This window comes from Dipodomys spectabilis, unplaced genomic scaffold (genome assembly GCF_019054845.1).
Source record: "Dipodomys spectabilis isolate Male_0828 unplaced genomic scaffold, ASM1905484v1 ptg000018l, whole genome shotgun sequence".
NCBI lineage: Eukaryota > Metazoa > Chordata > Mammalia > Rodentia > Heteromyidae > Dipodomys > Dipodomys spectabilis.
In genome coordinates this window covers 17,656,529-17,682,634 of record NW_024870695.1, presented here as the reverse complement: position 1 = coordinate 17,682,634, position 26,106 = coordinate 17,656,529, and the positions used below count along the sequence as shown (strand labels likewise).

General features: G+C 43.3%; 1 protein-coding gene across 1 annotated transcript in view; it reads left to right on the top strand.

Annotated features, from left to right (window-relative positions):
• Positions 1-26,106, top strand: part of Ca10 (carbonic anhydrase 10) — a 454,098-nt gene that overhangs the window by 336,905 nt on the left and 91,087 nt on the right. Inside the window, exon 4 of the mRNA XM_042674000.1 lies at positions 23,802-23,987. Coding sequence (XP_042529934.1) covers positions 23,802-23,987 — 186 coding nt within the window. The remainder of the gene's footprint in view (positions 1-23,801; positions 23,988-26,106) is intronic.

Here is a 26,106-nt window from a genome sequence, read left to right as displayed (position 1 = left end):
ACCCTTCTTTAGAAAAAGAAAAGTTATTCCCTTAGGAAACTGGGCTGTGGTCCAGGGCCTTGAACCTAGAAGGTGGCTTTGAATGAATGAAGCAGAGTTCCACACACACACCCCTCCTGCTGATCCAGCATTGTATTACCACCCCACCCACAGAATATAATCACCAACAAGATTGATTTGCAGGCTGGTAGAATGGGGCAGGGGACAGGATTCCAATTAAAAACGTGCTAAAGTCCTTTGAAAATTCGTAAGTAACAGCTAAGGATCTAGTTGGGTGCTCACATTTTGACGGCCTGACAGTTTCATAGGTTGCACTCTTTTGAAAAAGTTACTACAACATGCATAAGTAGCATATTTTGTATTTTAAGGCACACAGGCATGGCGGCATAATTATTCATAACTTTGGGGAATATTCTGACAGTGGGAGGACATGGATGTCCACAGCCCTCCATCAAATTAGTAAAAGGCACCAATAATGGAAAGAAAACAAACAAGCAGAGTCCCTTCTCCATACAGAGACAGAAGGGTCTGTGTTTTGAAGGGCAATGGAGCCAGTGGTGTCACTTATGAAGAGACAGGTGTGTGTTTCTGGCTAGTCATTGATTAATAGGCTCAGACAGAAACTATTTTGAAGACACAGGTCTCTATCAGCAACAGAGATGACTTTGATTGGCTTTGTGTTGCAAAGAGTAATTGGTCCTCCAAGAGTTCTGAAACAGGAAAGGCACAAGCATCCAACATACCAAAACCATACAGATGGAAAGTCAGAAGCATCCAGGGAAAAAAATCCAAAGGAGGGTACAAACGTCTTTGTATTACAAAGGGGGAAACTGATGCACGGGGGTTAAAAAATTACCTCGTAGTCACACTGCATGTATAGAACCAGATTCCAGACTTGGATCCAAGCAATCCAGCCCCAGGATCCACTGAACTCTTGCACATGGTGCCCCACCCTGTAGAAATCTGGTATCTTCTCCAGGGCTAGCCTGGGGGACATGTCTGCTCCCTGAATGTCTAACTGCTAAGGCAGGAGAGGAGCAATCCACAGAAACTCACTGTATGTTCCTGGCATTGGTGGCTCACACCTATAATCCTGGCTACTCAGGAGGCTGAGATCTGAGGATCGTAATCCAAAGCCAGCCGGGGCAGGAAAGTCTGTGAGACTCTTATCTCCAATTAAACACACATACACACACACACATACACACACACACACACACACACACACACACACACAGAAGCTGGAAGTGGAGCTGTGGCTCAAGTGGTAGAGCACTACTAGCCTTGAGCACAAAAGCTCAGGAAACATTATGTAGGCCCAAGTGAAGCTTGCTCAGGTGCATAGATCATTTAACACATGCAGTGTGTGTACAGTGTATGTGTGTGTGAATTACAAAGGCCTAGTGCTCTAAAGTTCAGAGAGAAAACCCATGCCTCTCTCCCAAGATGATCTCCAGATTATTGTGCTGCTACCCCTGGTGAGATGGAAAGGCATTGATTTTTAATTTTTTGGGGGGGAGGGGGGGTGGTCCGGTCATGGAGCCTGAACTCTGGGCCTGGGCGCTATCCCTCAGCTCTTCAGCTCAAGGCTAGCGCTCTACCACTTGAGTCACAGCACCACTTCTGGCTTTTTTTCTTTTTGCTTATGTGGTGCTGAGGAATCAAACCCAGGGCCTCAGGCATGCAAGGCAAGTGCTCTATCTCTGAGCCACCTTCCCAGCCCCAAGGCATTGATTTTTAGAGTAAAAAAAAAAAAATTTTTTTTGTGGTAAAATTCTATTTTGTTCTGTGACGTCAACAAATTGCTTCTAGTTTCTTTAAGTCCCAACTTCCTCAACACAAGACAGGGGTGATACTTCATAGCTCACATGACAGTTATGGGAATGAAATTACACGGCTGTTAGCAGATCTAGTTGTTGTTGTTTGGTCCAGTTGTGGGGCCTGAACTCTGGGCCTGGGCACTGTCCCTCAGCTCTTCAGCTCAAGGCTAGCGCTCTACCACTTGAGCCACAGTGCCACTTCTGGCTTTTTTCTCTTTGCTTATGTGGTGCTGAGGAATCAAACCCAGGGCCTCAGGCATGCAAGGCAAGCGCTCTACCACTGAGCCACCTTCCCAGCCCATAGTTGTTGTTTTCTTTAAGTCACTTTTTTCTTTGTACCTCTCCTCTTTGCTTTTCTGTAACAATGTGTAGCCTTCAATGCATTGACTCACCTGACATGGTCGCCAGTTCCATGTGTCTGTTTTCCTCTCTCTTTCCATTTGTGCATTCCTCTGGTGTTTTGTCCACTTGTTAGCTCCCTTTATATACTTAATTACTGAAACACAAAGTGTTAGGGACAAGTTTTAAAAGCAACCAGGTTTGAGAGACCTTCCTTCTCTATCAGTTTTTATGCCATATTATTCAACACTTTCCTTATAAAAATAATAAGCGTGTTCTTCCATTTATTTGTATATACTTAGATATTTATATTTTTTAATTTATGGCATGGGCCCTCACAGTGGTTAATACTAGTGGTAACACTATTAATTATCTGTAGTAACTAACTTCTAGTGCCTACTGTTCATTCGGTAATCGCTTATGCATTGGGCATTCTTCTAAGTAAGCATGTTTGCATGGATTGCTCTATTTAATTTCATTTTCACAACGAAAACAGTGGCTACGATGACTGTTCCCTTTTTACAGATGAGGGAAGTGAGACACAGAGAGGTTAAGCTGTGTCTGAGATGAAAAGGAGTGAGAGGAAGAGTAAACTCTATACAGCACCTGCTGGATAGTAATGGAATCCAGACTTGGGCAGAGGAGGCACCAAGACCTCTCTGAGAGGCTCCTGCTTCCCAGCTTTCTGTTGGGGAAGCCTGGGATGATGGGCATGTGAAGATGCTCCCAAGTGGTAAAGAAGCCAGACAAATGTTCACCAACTGGGTACTGATGAAGTCTAACCTCGGTGGTTTTCTCCCATCCAAGACCCCGGGAAACAATGCCACATAGTTGTAGAGTCTGTCAGCACTTGTGGATGATCTGGAAAAGATCCAGAGCTGGCTACCATTGGCTTTCCTGAAACTAGGAAACTTAGGTACACCCAAATAACGCTAGGGGAATTTCTTTTCATTGCAAGTGGCAACTTTCCAAAGCTTTACCTTCCACTGTGTGTGAGAACCGTGGAAACATAGATGCCTAGGTTTGTAAAGAAGCTTCCAAGACCTTCTGTCTAGCCTTCCTACATTGTCTGTCTAGCAGTTAGCCTAAAATCAACTCAGAGTCACAACTTTACGACCTCAGACTGACATGAGCCACGTCCACTCTTGGTGGCACATGGACCCTCACGTTTTGCATACAGCCCCTCATTTCTGGTTTGCTTCTTGTGGCTCCATCTTGTATTTATGTTTTTCTCTGTTTGGTTTTCTTTTGTATCCCCACTTCTCCTGGTCTGGGACTAAGAAATCAATTCTCATTGATCTGTTTTAGAACGTGCCAACAAATACCTGGGGCATGGTATTCAACTGACCAGCTTATATGGCGCATTCTTTCTCTCTGGTCCCGTTATGATTGCAGACTGCCTCTTGGATGTCTCCTTTTGGGCTCTTGGATGGAGTTGAGCCACACCCACTCTCCCTTTACAAGGGACTGCTGTCTGTCAAAGCTGTTTGGCTGAGGTCACGTTCCATCTCCTTCCTGGATTCCATCCCAAGCACCACTTTACCCTTCATAACCCCCAAATGCACACGCAATGTGGGTTATAGACTCTCATTATATATTCCACTAAGGCCCTTTGCGGGGGAGGAAAAACCAACCTCTGTCATAGTATTTAACACTGAATCTATAATTCTGGATATAGTGCTCTGTTCTCAGACTGTAGAAACTCTTTCCTCTTTATTTCTAATCTACCACACAACCTGCTACACTACACAGATGACCCAATGGTGGTACAACCTCACCTTCAGTGCCATTGGCTTGCATAAGTCCAGGGGTATTAGCTCAAGAGAAGCTGTCCACCCATTTAGGGAAAAAAAAGTATGAAGAGGCCAAGTATTAGTCATCTAAACACTGTTTTCCTTATTAAATTGCCAAAACTCATGGCACAGCAGATGGCACTCAAGAGAGGTTGTCATGATTAAAAAAACAACAACATGAAAATGCTATTTGTTTTAAACTCTTTTTTTGCCTTAGTAGCCTATAGATCACTACAGACTAATTTGAGATCAGTCCAGGGCTCTGCTTAGACCTTTGTCTCTTCTTAACACTGCACCACTTTCCATCCTTGGCTCTTTCCTTTGCGGCAATGTGATGACTGCTCAACACTAAATCCAGAGTCAGGTGCCAATGGCTCACGCCTGTAATCCTAGCTATTCAAGAGGATGAGATCTGAGCATCACAGTTCAAAGCAAGCCCGGGGAAGGAAAGGCCATGAGACTCTTATCTCCAATAAACCACCAGAAATCCGGAAGTGGCACTGTGGCTCAAGTGGTAGAGAGCTAACCTTGAGCAAAAGAGCTCAGGAACAGCACCCAGGCCCTGCGTTCAAGCCCCACAATTGGAAAAACAAAAAAGTGAATCTAGACATGAGTGTGTTTTCTTTTATTCTAATAGGAAAGGGGACATGCACAGATCACATGCCTACTGAGTACAGGAGCAGGGGTGAAGGTCTTGTCATGTTGGCTTAGGAGGGTTCTCCCTACATTCTTTAAGAAGCATGAATGTAAAGAGCAATGTACTATGCAGTGAGCTGCAGCGATGGACGTGAGGACATTATGGGTGGTCTGGATTTGATGTAGTGCCTGTAGGAACTGGCTCAGGGACCATGGTGTCATCAGTGACCCTCTCCGCATAGCTCATGGACTTCTCTCACAGACAGGTCCCCAGCCAGCAGCTCGAGCCACCTTGCCTTATTGGAATTTGAGCCCCAAGATCCCTAGAGCAGTATTTTATAAAATTCAGTTTATCCGAAGATTTGGCTTCTTTAGGATGATAGGATGTCTTACTTATTGAAGACCGTGAAAAGTTCAGGAATCTTTGGCACCGTGATGGCTAAAAAGCACAAAGTTGATGTGGAATCTCCTGTCCTTGGCAGAAGACAAATGGTGTCACTATCCCAAACCCTGAGAGTCATTGCACAAGCACGTCAAGTACTTTCACCAGAAACCAAACAAAAAACCAGCACATCATTACATAGGTTCTTGCTACAAGCCAAACATTTAGCTTTTAGCCTTTCTCCTTACTTCAACCTTTACCCTAGTGAAGTTGTTGAAAATGATCAGGTTGAAACCGAAGGTCAGTCAATGTGGTGAGTTTTTCCAGCTTCCATCTTGGGGTAAGAAAAGAATGTAGAGGGGCTGGGAAGGTGGCTCAGTGGTAGAGCACTTGCCTTGCATGCACAAAGCCCTGAGTTCGATTCCTCAGCACCACATAAGCAAAAAGAAAAAAGCCGGAAGTGGCGCTGTGGCTCAAGTGTAGAGTGCTAGCCTTGAGCTGAAGAGCTGAGGGACAGCACCCAGGCCCAGAGTTCAGGCCCCACAACCAGACCAAAAAAAAAAAAGAATGTAGAAAATTAGGTTACATCCAAATAAAGCCAGGGGTTCCATTGCTAATGGTATACCAATGTGCACTTCTTAGTTGTGACCAGTGAATGGTCAGTATGTGAGATAACAAATTTAGGGGGAAGCCAAGGGGGCCCAGAACTCTCTTAAGAACTCTCTCTGAAAATCTTTTTTGCAAATCTATAATTATTCTAAAATTTTTAAGAAAAAAATAAGAGGTTAAACTCAAAAGTCACTGGGGAGGAGACATGATTTACCTATGTAAGCCGGGCACTGGTGGCTCATCCCTGTAATCCTAGCTACTCAGGAGGCTGAGATCTAAGAATTGCAGTTCAAAGCCACTCCAGGCAGGAAAGTCCATGAGACTCTTATCTCCAATAAACTGCTCAAAAAAAGTCGACAGTGGTGCTATGACTCAAGTGATAGAGCGCTATCCTTGAACACAGAGAGGCTCAGGGATAGTGGGCAGGCCCTGAGTTCAAGCCCTGGGACTGGCAAAAATTTAAATTAAAAAAAAAAAGAATATGAAATGAAAAGCATATCCAAAGAGAGGAGTGTGGTCCTTCTCTCTCCTACTGTGAGCTGTGTCCATGATTAAGTTATAAACTTCCCTGGACCTGCTTTCTTGTCTCTAAAATGAGACTTAATTAAACATTCTTCATGCAATTATTATAACGGTTAAATAATATATAAGGAACTTGCATTAGTAAATGTTCAGGGCATATTGATTGAATGTAGTAGAAAGCTAAAGATGAGATTTTTTGTATGGTAGAAAATCCCTGTTGTTCACCTTTCACAACTTCTGGACAAGCATGAATCTCAACGTAAAGAGAGGACAAATTGACAAGAACTGTAATCATTCCCTACCAGAGATGGGAAGGAGATTGAACTGGGCGCAACCCATTTCTCGCCTTAAAGAAACACTTCCTAATCCATGTACTCTCATAGCAAGCTCTCTGATTCATGGAAAGACCTGTACACAATTTTATGTCCAAGTTGCTTAGTAACAGCACCCTTGGTTTCCTAGGTAAGTTCCAGTATTACATTAAAAAAATTACTAAAAGGAAAAGGACTCTCATTCTGACTTGTGTTTTCTTTTGCCTGCTGTTTGAGAAATAAAGTTAAGCGATCTATTCAATTACCTCTCTCCCTCCCTAACTACCAGTAGATTGCCTGGTGAGTTAAATACCATTCAAGGAAACACTAGTTCAGAGACTTATCTAACACTACCCAGATAACAATAGAGGGACCCAAACTTGCTCCTGATTCCTGGCACTGTTCTCTTTCCTGCCACATTGCCTCTTCACCCCAACAGTGTCAATTTGACAAGTGCCGCCAGAGCCAATCTTCCTTTCCAGCTTCTTCCACACCAAACATGGTCAGGCAGCAAACCAGACATCCATCCACTCCCACTTGGAAACTTGTGAACTCCTCTCCCATCCACTTCTACCTTTAAAATCACTCTTGCATATCAATGAGAGAATCAAGCAATTCCCACACACTCAACCACTAAGTTCGCGCTCTTCAAGAATCTGTCTTGAGGTGGAACCTCTTCAAAAGACACCATTAGGCCAAGCATGGTAGTCCATGCCTGTAAGCCCAGCATGCAGGAGGCAGAGATAGAAAGCTCTTTGTAGCCTGGGCTACATAGTGAAACTCTGTCTAAACCAACACAGTTGCGCTGAGCATTTCCCAGCCCCCTCAACACCATCTAATGGACTTCTTCCCACACCACACTAGCCGCTCAGAGTCAGCATGTGTTCCCAGAACTCTTGCTTGTGAGTCTGGGTTCTGAGCCCTGTAGCTGCCTATCACTCCTGAAAATTTTCAGTCCTACCTGCCTTGTCCAAAGGGCTCTCTGCCTTTGCAGGCCCTGGGCCCTAATCGTTAGTTCTGTTCTCATCTCTGTTCAGTTGCAATTTACTCTTGACTATTGCTATCTACGTCTCAGTCTTTCAGGCATCCATCTGTCTGTCTGGCCTGAGCCATCTCAGCCCTATAGACCTCTACCTCCTACTGCTCTTTAAAGTTTCATTTGCTACTGCACACATGTGCGTGCGTGCGCGCGCGCACACACACACACACACACACACAGAGTTTGTGTCTACCTTCCAAGCTCTCATTAGCATTAAATGTCAAGTTTCAGGCATAACCAAGCCTTCCTGGTTACAAATAAAATCAGAGATTGCCGCATGGATGCAGTAATGGAAATGTAATGAAGGAATTTATTGTCCCTGAAAGACAATATCTACCACACAAACCCCACGGGGTGCATGCAGACAGTAAGTCCAACTCCACGCCTCTAATTCCGCTGGTCCACAATTATCTCAGGAGGACTCTGACCCACTAGTCCTCCCTATTAAAAGTATATTTCCTCACAACATGAACTGTACTTTATTGAATTGCATCATTGTGATCACTGGAAATTGACATATTGGGCTCATTAGCCAGGAAGTTGGGTAGTTAATTTATGAGGTTTCTCAGAGCCTGTCCCAGACCAGTCATTGAGAAAACTAAACAGCCCACGATGAGATGGGAGAAAGTTACCCCAGTGGCATTACCTTACTTTTCTCTCATTACAGAGATAATGAACAGAAAAGTTCCCTGGTGCCAATGTTGCCTTCTATCACGCCCCACCCCCGACACACACACACATACACACCCCCAAAATGATTCTACTTTATTACAACCAGATACCATTTGGTAGGCCCACAGTCTGACTCTGCTCATTAGCACCATTTTTCCTTGAAAATGCTTCGGCTACTGGGATGAAAAGATGATCTAAAGTCCTTGCTTTTATCTTTAATATTTAAAACTGTTCACACAACCTTTTCAAAATCAAATATTGATGCCGCTACCTGTTGTTCTTCAAAGCGGAGTGATGATACTGCAGGCCCTTCACAGTGCACACCGGCTCTTGTCAGAAACGAGAGAGAGGGTGTTAGGAAGACGTTTCTTTTCCCTGCTCAGGATTTCCACTCCCTTCCACCTAGGGTGAGACACTGGGAAAGCACGCTGGCTCTTAATGAAGAATGTGCTGCAAGCACCCAGTGGGCAGGCTGGCAAGGGGACTGAGAGGCAGAGAGCAGATTCTGCAGAATGGTACTGTGCCCTTGGAGCCATACAGCCTCCAGGCTCTCAGCCAGTTTGCCCACAAGAAGCCAAGCTTCCTTCAACCTCTGCAACCTAGATTGGGGGGGTGGGGGGAGGGCAGGGAGGGGAAAGGAGGGGGGGGAGGAGAGGGCCTGTTCTGGGGCCTGGGATGGTTCCACACTGCCCTCTAGTGGTTGTGCCTAGAAGCTACATGCCTCTCATTGTCACTACATCTGAGGTGAATGGAGATACACAGCCTCATTCGCCAGGACTTCATAGGTCTTGTAGGGAAAAGCATGCAGAAGGATAATTATTCATCAATATTGATGTGTTTTACACATGAGAACATAGGGAAATCTGTGTTCACCAAGACCATGGGGTTCAAATATCTTGAGGGATAAGAATGAGTATCTTAGAGGAGCACAGGGTGAGCAGAGACAATTACAGGTATTTCACTTAGATGTAGTGTATCATCACGGGGTGTGTGTGTGTGTGCGCGCGTGTGCGTGTGTGTGTGTGTGTGTGTGTGTGTGTGTGTGTGTGTGTGTGGCAGGGCCAGAGTGCGGTCTTTACCTTTTTCTTTCAAGATTGGTACTCTACCACTTGAGCCACAGCTCCACTTCTAGCTTTTGGTAGTTAATTTGACATGAGTCTTATGGACTTTTTTTTACCCTGACTGTTTGAGCCATGATCCTCAGATCTCAACTTCCTGAATAGCTAGGATCGTAGGCCTGAGCCAATGACACTGGGCTCATCCTTGTTCAGACGCACATTTTCTTAGCATATTTTAACATCTCTTTGCGACGCCTCCTGCAAATCATTACTTTACTTATAATGTTTCCCTTTTCTTTTTCTTTTCACAGTGGAGTGCACATTCACGCTATATCTTATCATCAAGGGCATCTAAAATTTGAGGCAATTAAGGCTTAAATTGGGGGATGGCTGGGAGAAAGAGAGCAGAGGATGTATAAACTGAGGAAACAGAATAAGAGAAGGGAGAGAGCTGCAGAGACAGAGGGGGACGGAGGATAGACAGCTTCAGGAAGCTGAATGTTTAAAAGTTGTTAAATACTTCTATGTTAGCGGTGAAGAAGGAGAAGAGAGCATTCCTCTGAGGTGGCTTGTATGTGCTCAGAAGCAACTGGAAGGAACTAATAAAAGCAGGTTTTGCTGTGAGCCTTTGCAGTTCACCAACAATGAAAAGAGGTAGGGAAATTGCATAATGGCACAGCACCATGAAATCACCCCCTTGAGTAGAAATCCGAGAGGTTTTGTTAATGGACTAGAATGATGGGAACGGGGCAGGAGGCTGTGGAAATGGAGTGGATGATTTCTTTTGGCCCTCTATGTTCCTGATTATCTCCTGCTTATAGGAAATAGGAGCAGAGCTAAGCATTTAATTGGCTCTCATTCATCTGGTGAACATGCTCTTCCGATATCAGCCAGATCAATAGTATCAACAGCTTCAGAGCCACTCAATACTTTTGTCATGGATGAGATTGTAGAGGACCATCTGCTTTCTTGTGGAAGATACCCAAAAGTGCTGAATTTAGGCTTTCTCAATAGCAATGAAAATTTCCCATCCTTCAGCACACCCTCCCCCACCTTCCCCTCCCCATCCCCCGGATAGTTTACTCTGTTGAGGATGCCAATTAGCTGGTATAACCCCTGTTTTGAAGCCATGATATACAAAATCAGTTACACAAAACAGAGCCATCTATTTCTGAAATGCTGGTATTTTCTCACTCTGAAGGTGAAGTTCTAGCCACTGTGGTCAGCTACTTAATCATGTCTTTGGGCTTTATGTGGGTGACCATTTTTAGATTCTATTCTTATCAGCCAAAGGATGGACAAAAGGCAAAGAGCGTGAAGAGAGGGAAAAGTGAGCATGACAAAGAAGGCATCGTGATGGGCTTTCTCTGATACAGAAGCACAGCAAGTTCAGAGGATCCGTGCAGTCAGACAGAACACACTAGCAGGAACTTACTCCTTACAGACGACATCCTTTCTGACATAATTCATTTCATATTGTGGTAGAAAAGATTGGACAGCTGTGGATTCAAATCCTCCTTCCTTTTCTTGTTACTGTGCAACGCTGGACAAATGATTTAACCTCTTAGACCCCAGGTTTCTTTATTAGTAAACCAAGAGAGTCATTCTTTCTACCCACCAAGGTTTCAGAGGAAGGTAAAGGAGTTGAACTTCATTAATCGCTAGCAGAGACTATTACGTTGCCTCTCATACACGTGGACACAGATTCCCTGTGCAATCGCCATACTTCACATTGAAACCAGTATTGATGTGGGTTTTCTTTTTTACATGAGCAACTTCAGAATGTCCTGGGAACCCAGGGCAGCCTATCAACCAAGATTGTGGGGTTCAAAAGGAGGTAGTCCTGGGAGATGAGAATGGGAATCTGAAAAAAAGAAAAGTAGGTACACAGCAGGGCCTCGTGGTTAAAGGCCTGTGTGACACTCCAAAAATTAAACCAAGGTGCCTTGTCCAATACTCCAGGGACACCAAGGGTCACTCCTGCCATTCCCTTCATATTTCCCCATTCCCAGCTCTTCCCAGCTCGAGATATCAGTGGATGCCCACATCCAACCCATTGTACAGGGCCTGCTTCTCTGAGAAACGCAATCCTTGTTCCTTAGACTGAAGTCTTTTGTCCAGCTTGGAAGCAATATAGCAACTCTGTATGTAGTTCACACAGATTCTTTTCCATGTTATCCTATAGCCCTGTGATCTGTGGACCCTTGCTGAGCCTCGGTTTCTTCATCCAATGGTGATAATAAGAATATCTACTTCCTTGAGCAGTGACAAGGATCAAATGGCTAAGGCAGTCCTAGTGAGAACCTCTCAGTGCCCTAGTGACATTGACATGTTATTAGTAGATATAACCTGTATTCAGAAAGTGTAATTCCCCTGACTTCTTGCTTCCTTGTATCCCTAGAAAATGGTGTCTTTCTCATGGGCATGCCTCACTGGTGAAGAGCTTTGGCAGAAGATGGCAGCAGCTATGTGAATCCAATCACCAGGGCATCAGGGGTGAAGGGAGTGCTGTTTGTATCTGAGGCTGCAGCTGACATTTATTCCTCAGCTGAAGACCTTGAATCAAGGTCTTGAACCAGCACAAAGGACAGGTTCATTCGCACCCACATAGCCTCTGAGAAATGCAAAGGATGTGAAAACCATACAGCAGTGAGGAATATCAGATGATGTACAATTGCTAAATGACAAGACTAATGGCTTTGGTGGATATGGAATAAATGCCTGACCTTCAAGACAGGAACAAGGTTGTATGATCTTAGGGCATGGGGAAGAAAGGAAGGAATGGAAGATTGAAAGCATCTAGGACTTCTCCCTGATCACTGAATACAGAATAAATGGTTTCTTACTTCATGACATTGATCTTTTCATTAATTTAGTGACTCTTAGATTCATCTCCCTTCTTAGGAGGAATCTGAAGAGGTTCTTAATTTAGACAATGAGACACATTTATATAGTCCTAGCAAATAGCAGCAGGACACACATTACCAGTTTCAATATCAGTAGTCTAGATCTACCAGCCAAGATAAGCATCATTTGGCTGCCCAGCCTCTGTCTGGTCTCCTGAATTACACTATGAATCCTACACATAGCAAAAGAAATGGTGACAGATAGGAAACTAGCTGCCCTTTGGGTAGGAAATAAGTATGGCACGATCTTCCTAATTTATTCCTGGCCTGTTGAATACTCCTCAGAGCCTGGTGTCCTCGATCACTGCTTGGTTGGCCCACCCCATTTCTTCACTCTGTTTACATGCAGGAGAACAGATTGGAAAAGAAGGTAGACCACACTACCACATCCAACACAGTGGTCACTCACCTCATGAGACTGTTACATATGGTCATCAAGCTAGGTGCCAGTACCTCACACCTCTAACCCTAGCTACTCAAAAGGCTGAAATGTGAGGATCATGGTTCAAAGCCAACCCAGACAGAAATGTCTGTGAGATTTTTAATCTCTAAGTAACTACCAAAAAGCTAGAAGTGGTGCTGTGGCTCAAGTGGTAGAGTGCCAGACTTGTGCAAAAACGCTTAGCCACAGTGCTCAGGCCTTGAGTTCAAGTTCTAGGAATGTCAACACACACACACACACACACACACACACACACACACACACACACACGTGCGCACCCGCACCTGTACCTTCAGTCAGTATCCATGGCTGACTGGTTCTAGTACCACTCTTAACTATAAAATACTGATATTTAAATCCCTCATATAAAATGAAATCATATTTGCATATACCCTGTGCACATCTTCCTGTGTACCTGAAATAATCTCTAGATTGCCTGCAATACCTAATACAAGGTAATGTCACGTTAATAGTTATTACACTGTGTTGTTTATGGAAATATGACAAGGAAAAAGTCTGCATGTGTTCAGAAGAGACATGTTTATTCTTTTCAAATACTGAAAAGAAGTTGATCAATGATAGGTTGAATCCTCAGACACAGAACACACAGATACACACTGGATGTATTGGGCCCAGCGAAATGTACTCATCATAGTTTGGGTTCCTCTTCCTTTATTCCTGTGGCTAGTACATGAAACATGGCATCTGTAGCCAACTTCCATTGCTGTGACACCAAACACCATACCACGGCCCAGACAGCTCCTGGCTATCTCATTTTAAAAGTCACTTTGGCCAGCTGCTGCTGGTTCATGCCTGTAATCCTAGCTACTCAGAAGGCTGAGAATAGTGGTTCAAAGTCAGCCAGGGCAGGAAAGTCCTTAAGATACTTATCTCCAATGAGCCACCAAAAAGCCAGAAGTGGAGCCATGGCTCAAACACCCAGGCCCAAGAAGGACACAATACCAAAGGGTATGCAATGAAAAGTGGATCCTAGGACCCCTGCCTTTCTGTTCCGGGGCTTCTTCTAGACCTCCTCTACCTATTCCATGCTGTAGAGTTCTCCAAGATAGTAGATACAGGCTCCCCCATACCCAGCCCCGGCCCCAGTGTCTTCCACTCCTTGCCACCCACCTGACCTGTCATACTTACTTATGTGACTGCTATCAGTGTGGGCCCTTGATTATGGCTTAAGGTAGCACCTGGCAGCTCATGATGAGCCAGGGTCTACAGGCCCAGGGACCCCATGTGTGTTAGTGAGATATCTGTCACTGACAAACGCCTGAAAGAAACCACTGAAAAGAGCACAATTTTACTTTGTCTCTTGGTTTCAAAGGTTTGTCAGGGACAGGGCAGATCCCTGCCAGTGACCTCATGATCTACTTCTTCCAACTAGGAGCTCCCTTCTAATCCCTCAAGGGATTCGTCCACAGCGTAGGTCGTGAGCCTCAGGATCCCATCTCTTCCCAATGATTGTCTCCACCAGCTGGAGATGAAGTCTTCCAATACATAACCCTACAGGAGGAGAACTCCATATCCAAGCCACTCCACCATGGGAGTTAAATAATTACCCCCACATATACAATATAGAGAAATTAGATAGCCATGGAGACTTGCCATCTTATTTCTACTTTCTTTGAAAGAAAGGGGAAAAAAAACCTAGCATTGGGATTCTAACATCTGACCATTGAGACCAGGGAGGCGCATGTCGGGGGATGGGAAGATGGCAAAGTACACACACGGCTGCACCTGTGTGTCCCGGAGTTCCGCAGGTACCTCTCAAAAGGCATCTGCCTCTGTGAGGATGAAATAACTGGAGATCAGGAGTTTATTTGCCTAAAGCCCTGAGAATTAAAAGATTGAATTAAATGGCATTACGCTAGAAATAACCCTTTCCAAGGCAAGTTGTACTATGTTAATTAAAGTGGCCTCACCTTGAATTTTCACCATTTAGGGAAAAGCAGTAGCCTGAAGATGAAATCAATGCCTCATTCAGAAAGAGGTTTGGTTTCATATCTTTAGAATCATCAAAGCAATCCCTGAAGGTACAGAGGAAAGATCAAGAAAATGACACTACTGGGTCCCCAACCCCAAGCATTAAACATCTGCCTGCCTCCATTCAAGTGAACTTTAAGAGAAGCCCAGAAAAGGAATCCAGCAGATTCCCAAAAGTCCCACCTCAGACCTATTGATTCAGACTAGGGGCCGGGCATGGGCCAGGAACTCAGATGAGGCTCAAAACAAAAAATCCTGTGTGTTCTTGTTTAACAAACATAAAGACAAATCTAATTGGATCTATATCATCCTTTAAAACCATTGAATATATTCATTATCTTTATAGTTTATATCATAGACATAATGTGGATATGTCATAGATTCATAAAAATATAGTTAATAAATACAGCAACACAATAAAGTATATTTTTGTGTGCCCAAACACACTATAGGGGGATTTTCTCAATCCAAACGTGGGCTATTGTACATGGCTCAGGTAGGCTTCCAGCCCAGGAAATAGGCAGTGAAACCAATTTTCCCATTGGAGACAATCTGCTCCCAGTCTGATGGTGCCTGCCATTTTGGTTCCAGTTCCTCTATTTATTCACGCAGTACCCTAGCTACTCACTAAAGTATCTCAACAATGAACAGTGAGGAGCTTAGCAAGAATTCTGCAGGGTCTCCAGGTGCTAAATGGCTAAGACTTATGGCAGTGTTAGTCCAGGTGAGGGATTCAGAGAAATAAGCCTGAAACCACAGCTAAAATATAGCCACACAAATCACAGGAAAGGCACAAGGAAGCATTCAATGCAGACAGTCTGTGTTCTAACTCTGGCTCTTTAGCCCACTACTTATGAGACCCTGGACGAGTCATGTAACCCTAATCTCACTTGGAAATTGAGATCATGCCCACCTTTGCAGGCTCAATGTAGGAATGTCATTTGTTTATTTTGTGCCAGTACTGGGGCTTGAATTTAGGGCCTGGGTCTTGTTCTTTAGCTCTTTTGCATAAGGCTGAAACTCTACCTTTTGGGCTGATTAATTAGAGATAAGAGTCTCATAGACTCTCCCCTCACCACCACCCCCAGGCTAACTTTAAACTGTGATCCTCAGATCACAACCTCCTGAGTAGCTTGGATTATAGGCATGAGCCACCAGTACCTGGCTGGTGTAGAGGGTTTTTTGTAAATGTTCATAAAACATCTATACAGGCACAAAAGGCAAAGCTACTAGATTTAAATTTGACTTATAATATTAAATTATTATCGAAATTAATAACACCATTGGATGGAAGCAGTGGCTCCATAGGAAAATAGTATGTAGGATTCATACTCAGGATCTCATTTACCAGAACTGGGATGGAAAAACTCATTTGAGACAAGACTATTTGAGACACTATCCGCCCCCCCCCCCCGCCCCCCTTGCTCAGGTACTGCAAAGACCTGATAGGCAAATGAAGAGCCTCTGTGCCCAGAAAGTGACAAAAAGGTACTCAGCCTTTTGGCTGAGTACCTGTCATGGTACCCTGGAATGGGACAGAGGGAGAGAGAATTGTCTTCACTGCGTCTGTACCTTAGAGGACCGAGCAGTGTCTTTCACACCTGTTTTTCATTTCTCTTCATTAACTCCAGCAGCCCTCAAGTTCAAAAGAGATTGCTGCCGAGGTGCTAACCTAGCATCCCTGTAGAGTTTGCAAAGAAAAACTCATTATTTGAAGACTCAGGATTTCCATAAACAGATGTCATTTTTTAAAATAATATTAGGATTCGTATAATAATAGTGTGCCTGTGTGATCATTTCATCTAGGTTTTCAGGACTGATTTTTTAATGTATTTTATTGTTATTGTAGAGGTGATGTACAGAGGCGTTGGAGATACATGTCAGGTAATGAGGGCCTTTTTTTGGAACAGTGTCACCCTGTCCCTCATGCTCTCCCACTCTTTCCCTCCCCTTCCCACCCACAAGTTGTAGAGTTCATTTTCAACATAGTGTCTAGTGAGTACCACTGCTGCATTGGTTCATCCTTTGTCCCGCCTTTTCTGTGCTCCCCCCGGCCCTCCCAAATACAAATAAAGTAGCAAATGAGACAAAAGGAAAAGACAACAAAAACAGCAGCAACAACAACAAGATACACTCTTGTTTCCATTTCTTGGAGTCCATTTCATAAAATGTCATTTTATTGAGCCTTTGTGATCCACTCCTATGAACAGCCTCCTTTGGTCTCACTGTGTGACTGTATAATGTATCATGTCCCTGTGTTTTTTTGGGGGGGATCCAGTCGTGGGGACTGAACTCTGGGCCTGGGCGCTGTCCCTCAGCTCTTCAGCTCAAGGCTAGCGCTCTACCACTTGAGCCACAGCGCCACTTCTGGCTTTTTTTTTTTTGCTTATGTGGTGCTGAAGAATCGAAACCAGGGCCTCATGTATGCAAGGCAAGCGCTCTACCACTGATCCACCTTCCCAGCCCACCCTGTGTATTTTTTTAAACCAGGATTGATTTGTAAAATCCTAGTCTTTTCACAGAGCTAAAAAGCTGGCTACGTCCGATGGGAAAGGAGAAAGATTAAATTCAGCATCGCTAAGGGAGAGACTCATCTTCTCTTCAGGGTTAAGACTAATGGGTGAAATCTTGAAAGTACTTCAACTCTTCTACCCAAGTCTACCCATCCGACACAGCTCAAAGCAGAGCACTCCAGTTTGGGTCCATTTTTTCTTACCCACCCATCAGCCATTCTCTTCTTGACCCACAGGCTCCAAATAGTTTTCTTCTGCTTGCTTCCAAAGCTACAGTGCAAAAATACTCATTCCTAACATACCCCCTATTTCCATTCTCTCTTCTCAAGATCTAATTCCTTTTAGCTTTTACCATTAGAATGAAGCTCGTTAAAAAAAAAAAAAAAGAATCATTTGAACAAATACTGGGAAGAGCCTGCTACCCAGATGTATAGCATCATGGAAATGGTGCTGACAGTGCCAGGCTGACTGCTTTGGCTTTTCTTTTTTCTATTTTCCTATGGGTTATGATTTTCATGTATATACACCTTTAGTGGTCCAGTCTTTCAAACTCAGAGTCAGTATAATTATGAATGCAAAATACAAAAGTATATATCTATCTCACTATATATAGAGAGCTATAGATCTCACTATATATATAGATCTATATATCTATCTCACTATATATAATATAGATCTCTATATATAGATAGAGATCTATATATAAATATAGATATATGCATATCTTTATGTAGAGAGGGGGGCAAGTTGTGCTTCCCAGATCAAGGAACAAAGTCAGTATGGTAATTTCTAGTTTGCGTTTGTCACTCTTGATCAACTTGGACAACTTTTTCCGGCTCTCCAGATCTAATTTCCCAAATGTATTGAATAAGAAATGGGTTTTTATCCTTAATTTTTTATTTATTTTTTTTGTGTGTGTGTGCTGGGCCTGGGCCTGGGTTCTGTCCTTAAGAGGTTTTTGTTGTTGGTGTTTTGTTTTGCTCAAAGCTAGCACTCTGCTACTTGAGCCACAGTTCTACTCCTGGCTCTTGGGTGATTAATTGAAGATAAGAGGCTCATAGACTTCCCTGCCTGGGCTGGCAGGGAACCATGATCCTCCGGTTTTACCCTCCTGAGTAGCTAAGATTATGAGCAGGAGCCACTGCCCCCTGGCTTAAGCTCTGATTCTTTCTCAAGTCCTCTTAGCTCCCACACCCACTGGACCCTGATTTTGCCAATGTATTCATAAGTTCCACCGTAAGGGAGCCAGTGATTGAACTCCAATTGTTTCTGCCACATAGTTTCTCCTTGCAGGGATGCCTCCAGAACCTGAGCATGAACAGCCAGCCCACCAGCTTTTCGCATTCAGCTTTTACAGATCAGCCACTTGGCATTGCAGCTACTCTGTAAGAAACCAGGCTAAGCAGTGTCCTTTTCAATCTCTGAGACTCACTAATCACATTGCAAAGAAGAACTATTACACACCTCAGCAGAGCAGTCAAAGACGTATAATAGGAAAACCAAGTTGCGAGGAAAGGACATCTAATTTATGTGACATGGATGTCAGACCTTCTTCACAAGCCCTCCTTGGCACTGATGGCCTTCCTAATTATGAGCTCAGCCATTCAGTTGCTAAGCCCACACTTGGCAGATAGGACCCATCTCTCAATTCCCAGCAGGTGGGAACTGGAATTGCACAGGCGGACCTGAGTCTAGAAGCCCTGATGGGTGTTCAGCCCATGCCTGGATAAATTTAAACCCAATCTGGTACATCCATGTGGACATCAGATTTTAAGTTGATCCCTGACATAACTACATAAACTACATGGTTTCCCCCAACACTCTTTTTTGTGCCAACCTTTGACTTCTTCTCTTTCAGGAGATGTAGAATTTGGAATCAAATAGTTCTAGGCTAGAATGGTATCTCTGACAATGTCTGCTCATGAATCTCTCAATGAATCATGTAACCCATTGAAGCCTTCCTGGACCCACCTGAGAATGTAGATAGCAATGCTTTTCCCACGAGAGTGTGGAAGGATGGGTGGGGGGTGACCTTTGTAAAGCCAGCAGGTGCATGGTCTGGAGCACACCACCATCATGGTATAGCTGTGGCCGTTGTGTAATCCTTCACCCAGTGTGTTAGTGTGGTCATGGGCTCTCATCAACTCACTGAAAGACAATCTGCAGACTAAGGCCTTCTCCTCATGGTGATGAGTGGTAGAAAAGCTCTATTGTTTTTGAAACTGGCTCTACTTTCAAGTGGCTGAGATTTGGAGAACAGTGTTAGAGATGGTTACATCCTGTGGGATGTAGTGTTGGGGATGACTACATCCTGTGTTAGAGAAAACACATACTATAGATTATATATGCGTACGCATATCCATTATAGATGTAATATGTATGTGATATGGTGCATACACGTGTGAACCTATAGCATATGCATGAAATATGTACACCTATATTCATTATTACACTCATCACCACGTTATACAGACTAATTATTTGATTAGGAGCTGTTTAGAACAGATGCAATGAAGATGACAAATAGATCTAACTTTGTATAGAAACTTGGCTGGGCTATGGCGACCAAATATTTGGTCAAAGGTTATTCTGAACATTTCTATAAGCATGTTTTTGAATGAGGTAAATATATATGCCAGTAGAATTTGCATAAAGCAGATTGCCCACAGTAATAAGAACAGGCCTCCGCCGATTAGTTGAAGGACTCTAGGGAACAGAAAGAACCAAACGTGACGTGGCACTTCCCTGAAGTGGAAGGAAACTTGCCTTGGGCTCTGTCCTGGATCTCAGTCCTGCAGATTTGAACTGAGCTGCAGCCTCACCCCCTCTAGGGGAGTCCCCAACCTCCTGGCCTGCTCTGCAGGCTTTATACATTGCTATGTGAGACAATCCTTAACAATGAATCTCTTACCAGCACTGGTGGCTCATGCTTATAATCCCAGCTACTCAGGAGGCTAAGATTTGAGGATCGTGGTTTGAAGCCAGCCTGGGCAAGAAAGTTCATGAGACTCTTATCTCCAATTAACCACCAGAAAGCCGGATATAGAGCTGTTGCTCAAAGTGGTAGAGTGCTACCCTTGAGTGGATAAAGCTCGGGGACACTGCCCAGGCCCTGAGTTCAAGCGCCATGACTGACCAAAACAAAAATACAAGCAAAAACAAAACCCTACTTTGTGTGTAAATCCACATACCTGTATACATCCCATTGCTTTGGTTTCTCTGGAGAACTCTTGACTAGCTTGATCTCCTGACCCGCAAACCACTATGAGCTTCCTGCTCTATCAGCCTGCCTTCTTGAAAAAGATATTACATACTATGGCCCTGTTAGATGATCCGCTAATGTTGTGAAAACTCTACACAATTTCATATCCTAGAGACACCCAGGGTCAAGTCTTGGCTCTGCCAGGACTCTTTGCCTTGGCGCAAGAAAGCAAGGCAGCAGCCAGCAGGAGAGGCCAGGCCTATGGGATTGCTGTCCTTCACACAAGGATTTAATGTCCTGTCTTCCCATGAAAGGAGACACAAATGGCAATTGTCCTAGGGACCTCGCCATATTCAGGGCTGGGTTTTGCTGAAAGAGAAATCATGAGGGCTAACAGAAGAAGTTCAGCTTCAAAATACCATCTGCTGTGAACAAGATCATAGCTGGATCATGCCTGCTTTTTTTTTTTAATGAGAGAAAATCCTCCCTTATCTTAAAGATGTACTGTTTCTCTCTCATTCAGTAGCATCCCCAGAATGAAAGGAAAGATGGTCCCATTAAGAAGCAGCCTAGAAGATAGACATAGACAAACTGTGTTTGCTAAATGAGGATTGTCTAATATTTTTTAAAATTATTATCCTTGGAGCAACTTGTTTTTGCTTGGTATGAGAACATAGAGCTTTTACAAGGCCTTCAGTTAGATGATATTGATAAGCATGTGATCTTGACAGTATATATGCAGAGCTCCTGTGGCCTGCTTGTCACCACCATTGGATGGAGCTCCATCCAATCGTGAGCTAATTTCAATGTCTCCAGGGAAAAGAAGCAAGGTGCTCTTTGACCATCAGGTTTCTCCAGGTCTTTTCCTAAGATGAAATTCGATAGTCTAGCGTCCAGTAGGACTCATCCATGTTTCTTTTTTTCTTTTTCTTTTTCTTTTTTTTTACTATTATAGAGGTGGTATAGAGAGGGTAACAGCTACATAAGTAAGGTAAAGAGTACATTTCTTTTCAAACAGTGCTACCCCTCCCTGCTTTCTCCACCTCCCTCCAAGTTGTGAAGTTCATCTCCAACACAGTGTCTTGTGAGTATCGCTGTTGTGTTGGTTCATCCTTTGTCCTACCATGTCTGTGGTTCTTCTTGCTTTCCCCACATCAGATAAAATTACTATACAAGACAAAGGGTACTGAAATCAAAGACAGTGAACACAGGGAATAAACCAGAGGAAAGAAAGAAAGACAGAAAGAAAGAAAGAAAGAAAGAAAGGAAGGAAGGAAGGAAGGAAGGAAGGAAGGAAGGAAGGAAGGAAGGAAGGAAGGAAGGAAGAAAGAAGAAATAGCTGACAACTACTAAGAAAACAAACAGGACAAAAACCTCTCACTTCCATATCTTGGAGTTCATTTCAATTAGCATCATTTTATATGGTTATGTGTACATAGCCACTGAGCTATTGCGCTCCTCTACTATGACTATCCTAGCGTAAGCTATTACAAATGAGGGAAACCATAGAGCCTCATCCATGTTTCTGAAAACAATTCTGCCACTTCCAGAACTGCCTAAGACCTACATTGACAGACAGCCAGAGAAAGGAAAGCCCAACATAGTTTGCATGTGAAAAGAGCTAAGATCTTTGCATTGGTTCACTTCAAGACTATCAGTCTTGAGTTTGCCACCTGATGGCTGTGCAATTCTGGACAAGGGACTAATTTCCACCAACCTTACTTCTCTCCCTCACTGGTAAGATGGGCATCGCACACATCTCTCAGCTCAAGTTGCAAAGAATTAAGACAAAAAAATCAAAAGAGCAGCGGGGAGCCAGAGACAACCTGAAGACCCCCAGCATCCTCTTCACTTCTTTGCTCAATTCTGTTTCCTGGTTTGCATAATAGAGCTTTTTCCAACATGCTGTGCACCCAACTAGTTCACTGGAAACAAGTAATTAGCATTCCAGATAAAAATGACACTGTTACAATGTTAATTATGGTAGTACAGATGTACCCTTCGATTTAGATATCATACATAACATTGTCAAGTCTTTATTTTTAAATTAAAGTGCAACAAACCATACCCTGGCTACATATCTTTTTTTTTCTTGATTAATACAAATTAATGTTATTTCAGTGTCTAGGGAAAGGGTGAGAAAAAGGAGATGTCGCATCTGTTACCACACAAATGGTAGGGGAGATGGGTTCCCACAACTTCCTGCCCCCATTCGGATCTCTGCATAAAAGACAGTGAACTCATTGAGAGAAAGGATCTGCTGGAAGTGGAGTGTGGTGTTAAGTGGTAGCATTGTCAGCTTTGAGGGGAAAAAAAAGCTAAGAGAAAGGATCTGCTCACCCCATGAACCTTAGCACAGATCCTAGTGCACTGAATATTTTCTGAGCAACTGGTGGAAGGAAGGAAGGGAGGGAGGGAGGGAGGATCAGTTTACAAAACATTCCAAATTTGAGGATTTTAGCAAATAATTATGGATCCATGGGCAGTCAGTTCTTCTGGTCAAGACCAGTTAGCTGGGGGAATCAGACGGGGACATCCAGTCTTGGATGGACTCTTCTAGCATGGCCCTTCCCACTCAAGTCTCATCCACCAGCAGACAAGCCCAGATTTATTTGCATAGTTTTTCAATTCCCCAGTAATAAGCAAGAAATCATGAAAATACTCTCAAAGCCTGCTACCAGAACTAGCTCAATTGCCAAAGTAAGTGATTTGGAAAACCCAGAATCAATCAAGGAAGACAGAATGGAGTATTAGGACTAAGTCTTGGGAACTGAAAACTGGATTATTTGAGGGAGGTGGGAGAGATGGTTTTAGGGTTTGAACTACTCAAGAGTCTCATACCGGCTTGACTTACTTGTTCAGCTGGTGTTCTACTATTGGAGCCACACCTCCAGTTCTGTTGTTTGCTGGTCATTTTTTGAGACAAGTTCTCACTGACTTTTCTCCCCAGGCTGGTCTTCAACTGAGATCCTTCTGTTCTCAGCCTCCTAAATTGCTAGGGTTATGGGTTTGAGCCACGAGTACCTAGTAAAAATGGAACTCCTTTATGAAGCTCTTCAGTTGGGCACTGAGGCTGTCAAGAAGGACTTGATGCTGGAGACTCTAGAAGGAAACATTCAATCTCACACTAGGGTCTGCTTTTAGCCATCTGTTGTGACTTTCTTATCTCTCATTTAGCCCTCTTAGGATCACTACCCTGCTTATTGCTCTCTCCTGTTTCTTCTTTTTTTTTGTTTTTTGTTTTTTTTACAGCATCTGTATCTTCCAAATACTTATGATGATCAGGACACATTCATTTCTCATAAGGTGCACTATGCAAAATATAAGTCACAGTGAGTGAAATGTTTCCTTTGATTTCCTACATCCAATTCTGAAATAATAAAGCGGTTTATGTCTTGCAGAAAGTACTGTAGAAGCCAGCTGGTAAGACAGGTCGTAGGGCAGGTCTCCATGTCAATTTAGCCTATGTCTTCTCATTGGAAGAATTAGAAAAAAAAGCATTAATCTACACACCATGCTGAAGTAGAAGAAAAGCCTTGTTTATCTGTTGCCCATTGTCTTACAGGTGAGTGGGACCATGTACAACACTGGAAGGCATGTGTCTCTCCGCCTGGACAAGGAACACTTGGTCAACATATCAGGAGGGCCTATGACATATAGCCACCGGCTAGAGGAGATCCGGCTCCACTTTGGGAGTGAAGACAGCCAAGGATCAGAGCATCTCCTCAATGGACAGGCCTTCTCTGGGGAGGTATGTGGCTCAAGGTACTCATGTTAAATGCTAACTTCCAAGATTTGGTGCCTATTTTTTTTTAATCCAAGGTGGAATGACAGATGGGAAAATCTCTCTTGAATCTATGATATGAGAAGATCCGTGCCTCCTTTCTCCATCTGTCTTTCGCACGTGGACATAGATCTATAAAAGAGCTTCCCGTATTTTTACAGGGAAGAATACAGTGAAACTGGGTATCTCCTTCTGAGCTTTGGTACAAGTCTCTCGGGTCTCATGCCCTGATAAATCTCTGGAACATTCTTTTAAACCCAAATCCTGACCTTGTGTGTATCTTTTCACTTACATCTGCCGATGGATTACATGAATTACATGAATTCTATAACTTTCCCTGATGATAGTATAAGTCTTATTCATTCAAAACTATAATGCACTGTGATAAGTGTTAGGCAGCTGAATAGTTTACCTGGCAGTGTGTGAAACGGGAAAGGTCATTGTGTGCCACCACAGTTAGTGTCACTGTCTGCAACCATCAGACCAGACAAATGTCGGGCTACAGTCATGAGCCCACTTACAGGGTAAGAAGTGATATGATAATGTTTAGTTATAACACTTGACAAGCAGGTTGTAAGTTAATGTGACCTGTAAGCCTCCATTACATTTGAGGGGAGCTATGAGGATCAGGGGTTCTCACATGCTGCATGTCCTGTAACTAGCCTGATACCAATGACTCACATCTGTAATCTTAGCTACTCATGAGGCTGAGATCTGAGGATCATGGTTCAAAGCCAGTCCAGGCAGAAAAATCCATGAGACTCATATCTCCAATAAACTACCATGAAAGCCAGAAGTGGACCTACGGCTCAGGTGATAGAGCACTAGCACTGAGCAAAAAGTTGCCCAAGGATAGCATCCAGGCCCTGAGCTCAAGTCCTAAGACTGGCACAAAAACAAAAACAAAACAGAAAAAAACAGCCGTGTAACTAGGTTAACAGTCCTCAGTAACTGATATCAGAAAGCTTTGAAAATATAGGAACATGCATCTTATAGGATCATCTTGATTTTTTACAAATCAAAATCATGTTTAAACCTGGCATTACTTTTAAATGTGGTAGGAGCACATACAACAAGAAATAGATCCACACCCGAAGGAGTCCATTGGCCAGATTTTGGTGTGTGTTCAAAATGCATCAACTGAAAGCTTACCTAGAGACTTAGCTAGTTACCAAGGATATAGAGACTTTTTTTAAAGAAAAAGAAGCAAAGAATTCCTGCCCCAGTGAAGCTTAGAGAGTGTTATATTCAAATCATTAAAGTCTAATGCCACGCTGTAATGGAGATGTACAAAGGCCCTGGCAGCCTCAAAGGAAGAAGGGACAATTTTTACTTGAAGGGGTCAGAGGAAAGCTTCACACGGGAGGTGCCCTTTGAACTTGGTGGTGAACAGAAGCAAGGAAAACAATTTAAAGAGCATAAGCTTTAGATTCAAAGGGCTTAGAATTATAGCTTCCACTTTGATACTCACTATGTTATCTTAGGATGATACTTAAAGCTTCCAAGGTACCATTTAGACCCCTTTCAAGCTCATTTAAAAAATTCAAGTGAGGTGCCAATTGTAAGGAGCACTGGAAGTACTCAGTTGACAGATTAAAAGGATAAAGCAAGATACGGGTAGGCTGAGAAAAAGCTCCAAGGCACATCTGGGCACTGTCTGTTGAAAATACAACATGTAGATTTCATCAGCATAGTATCTATGATCTATTAGTAATGACTGCCTAGACAAAGGGGTTGGGCAGAAGTCTGTGTCTTGCTAGGATTGATTGAGGATGTCTACTAAGAGCAAGTAAGCAATGAAAAATTCCTGGAGTTGCCAGTCTTGAACAAGAGCATAGATAGCAAGGAACGTGAGAAAAGTAAGAACACTGTTTCAGAACAGGGAGACTGCCAGTATGAATCAGGGAATAGTTCAAGTGAGATGACGCTTCCTTTGAATCATACAGGTTATTCTTCTAAGGCTTGTAATTATTTATTTGTTAAGTTACTTGCTCATTTGTTTGTTTGCTATTACTCCTTTGGTTTTCTTTTCTCCTTCACTGAACTCATTCCAGTGCCTATCACATGCCTCACTGTAGAAGTATTT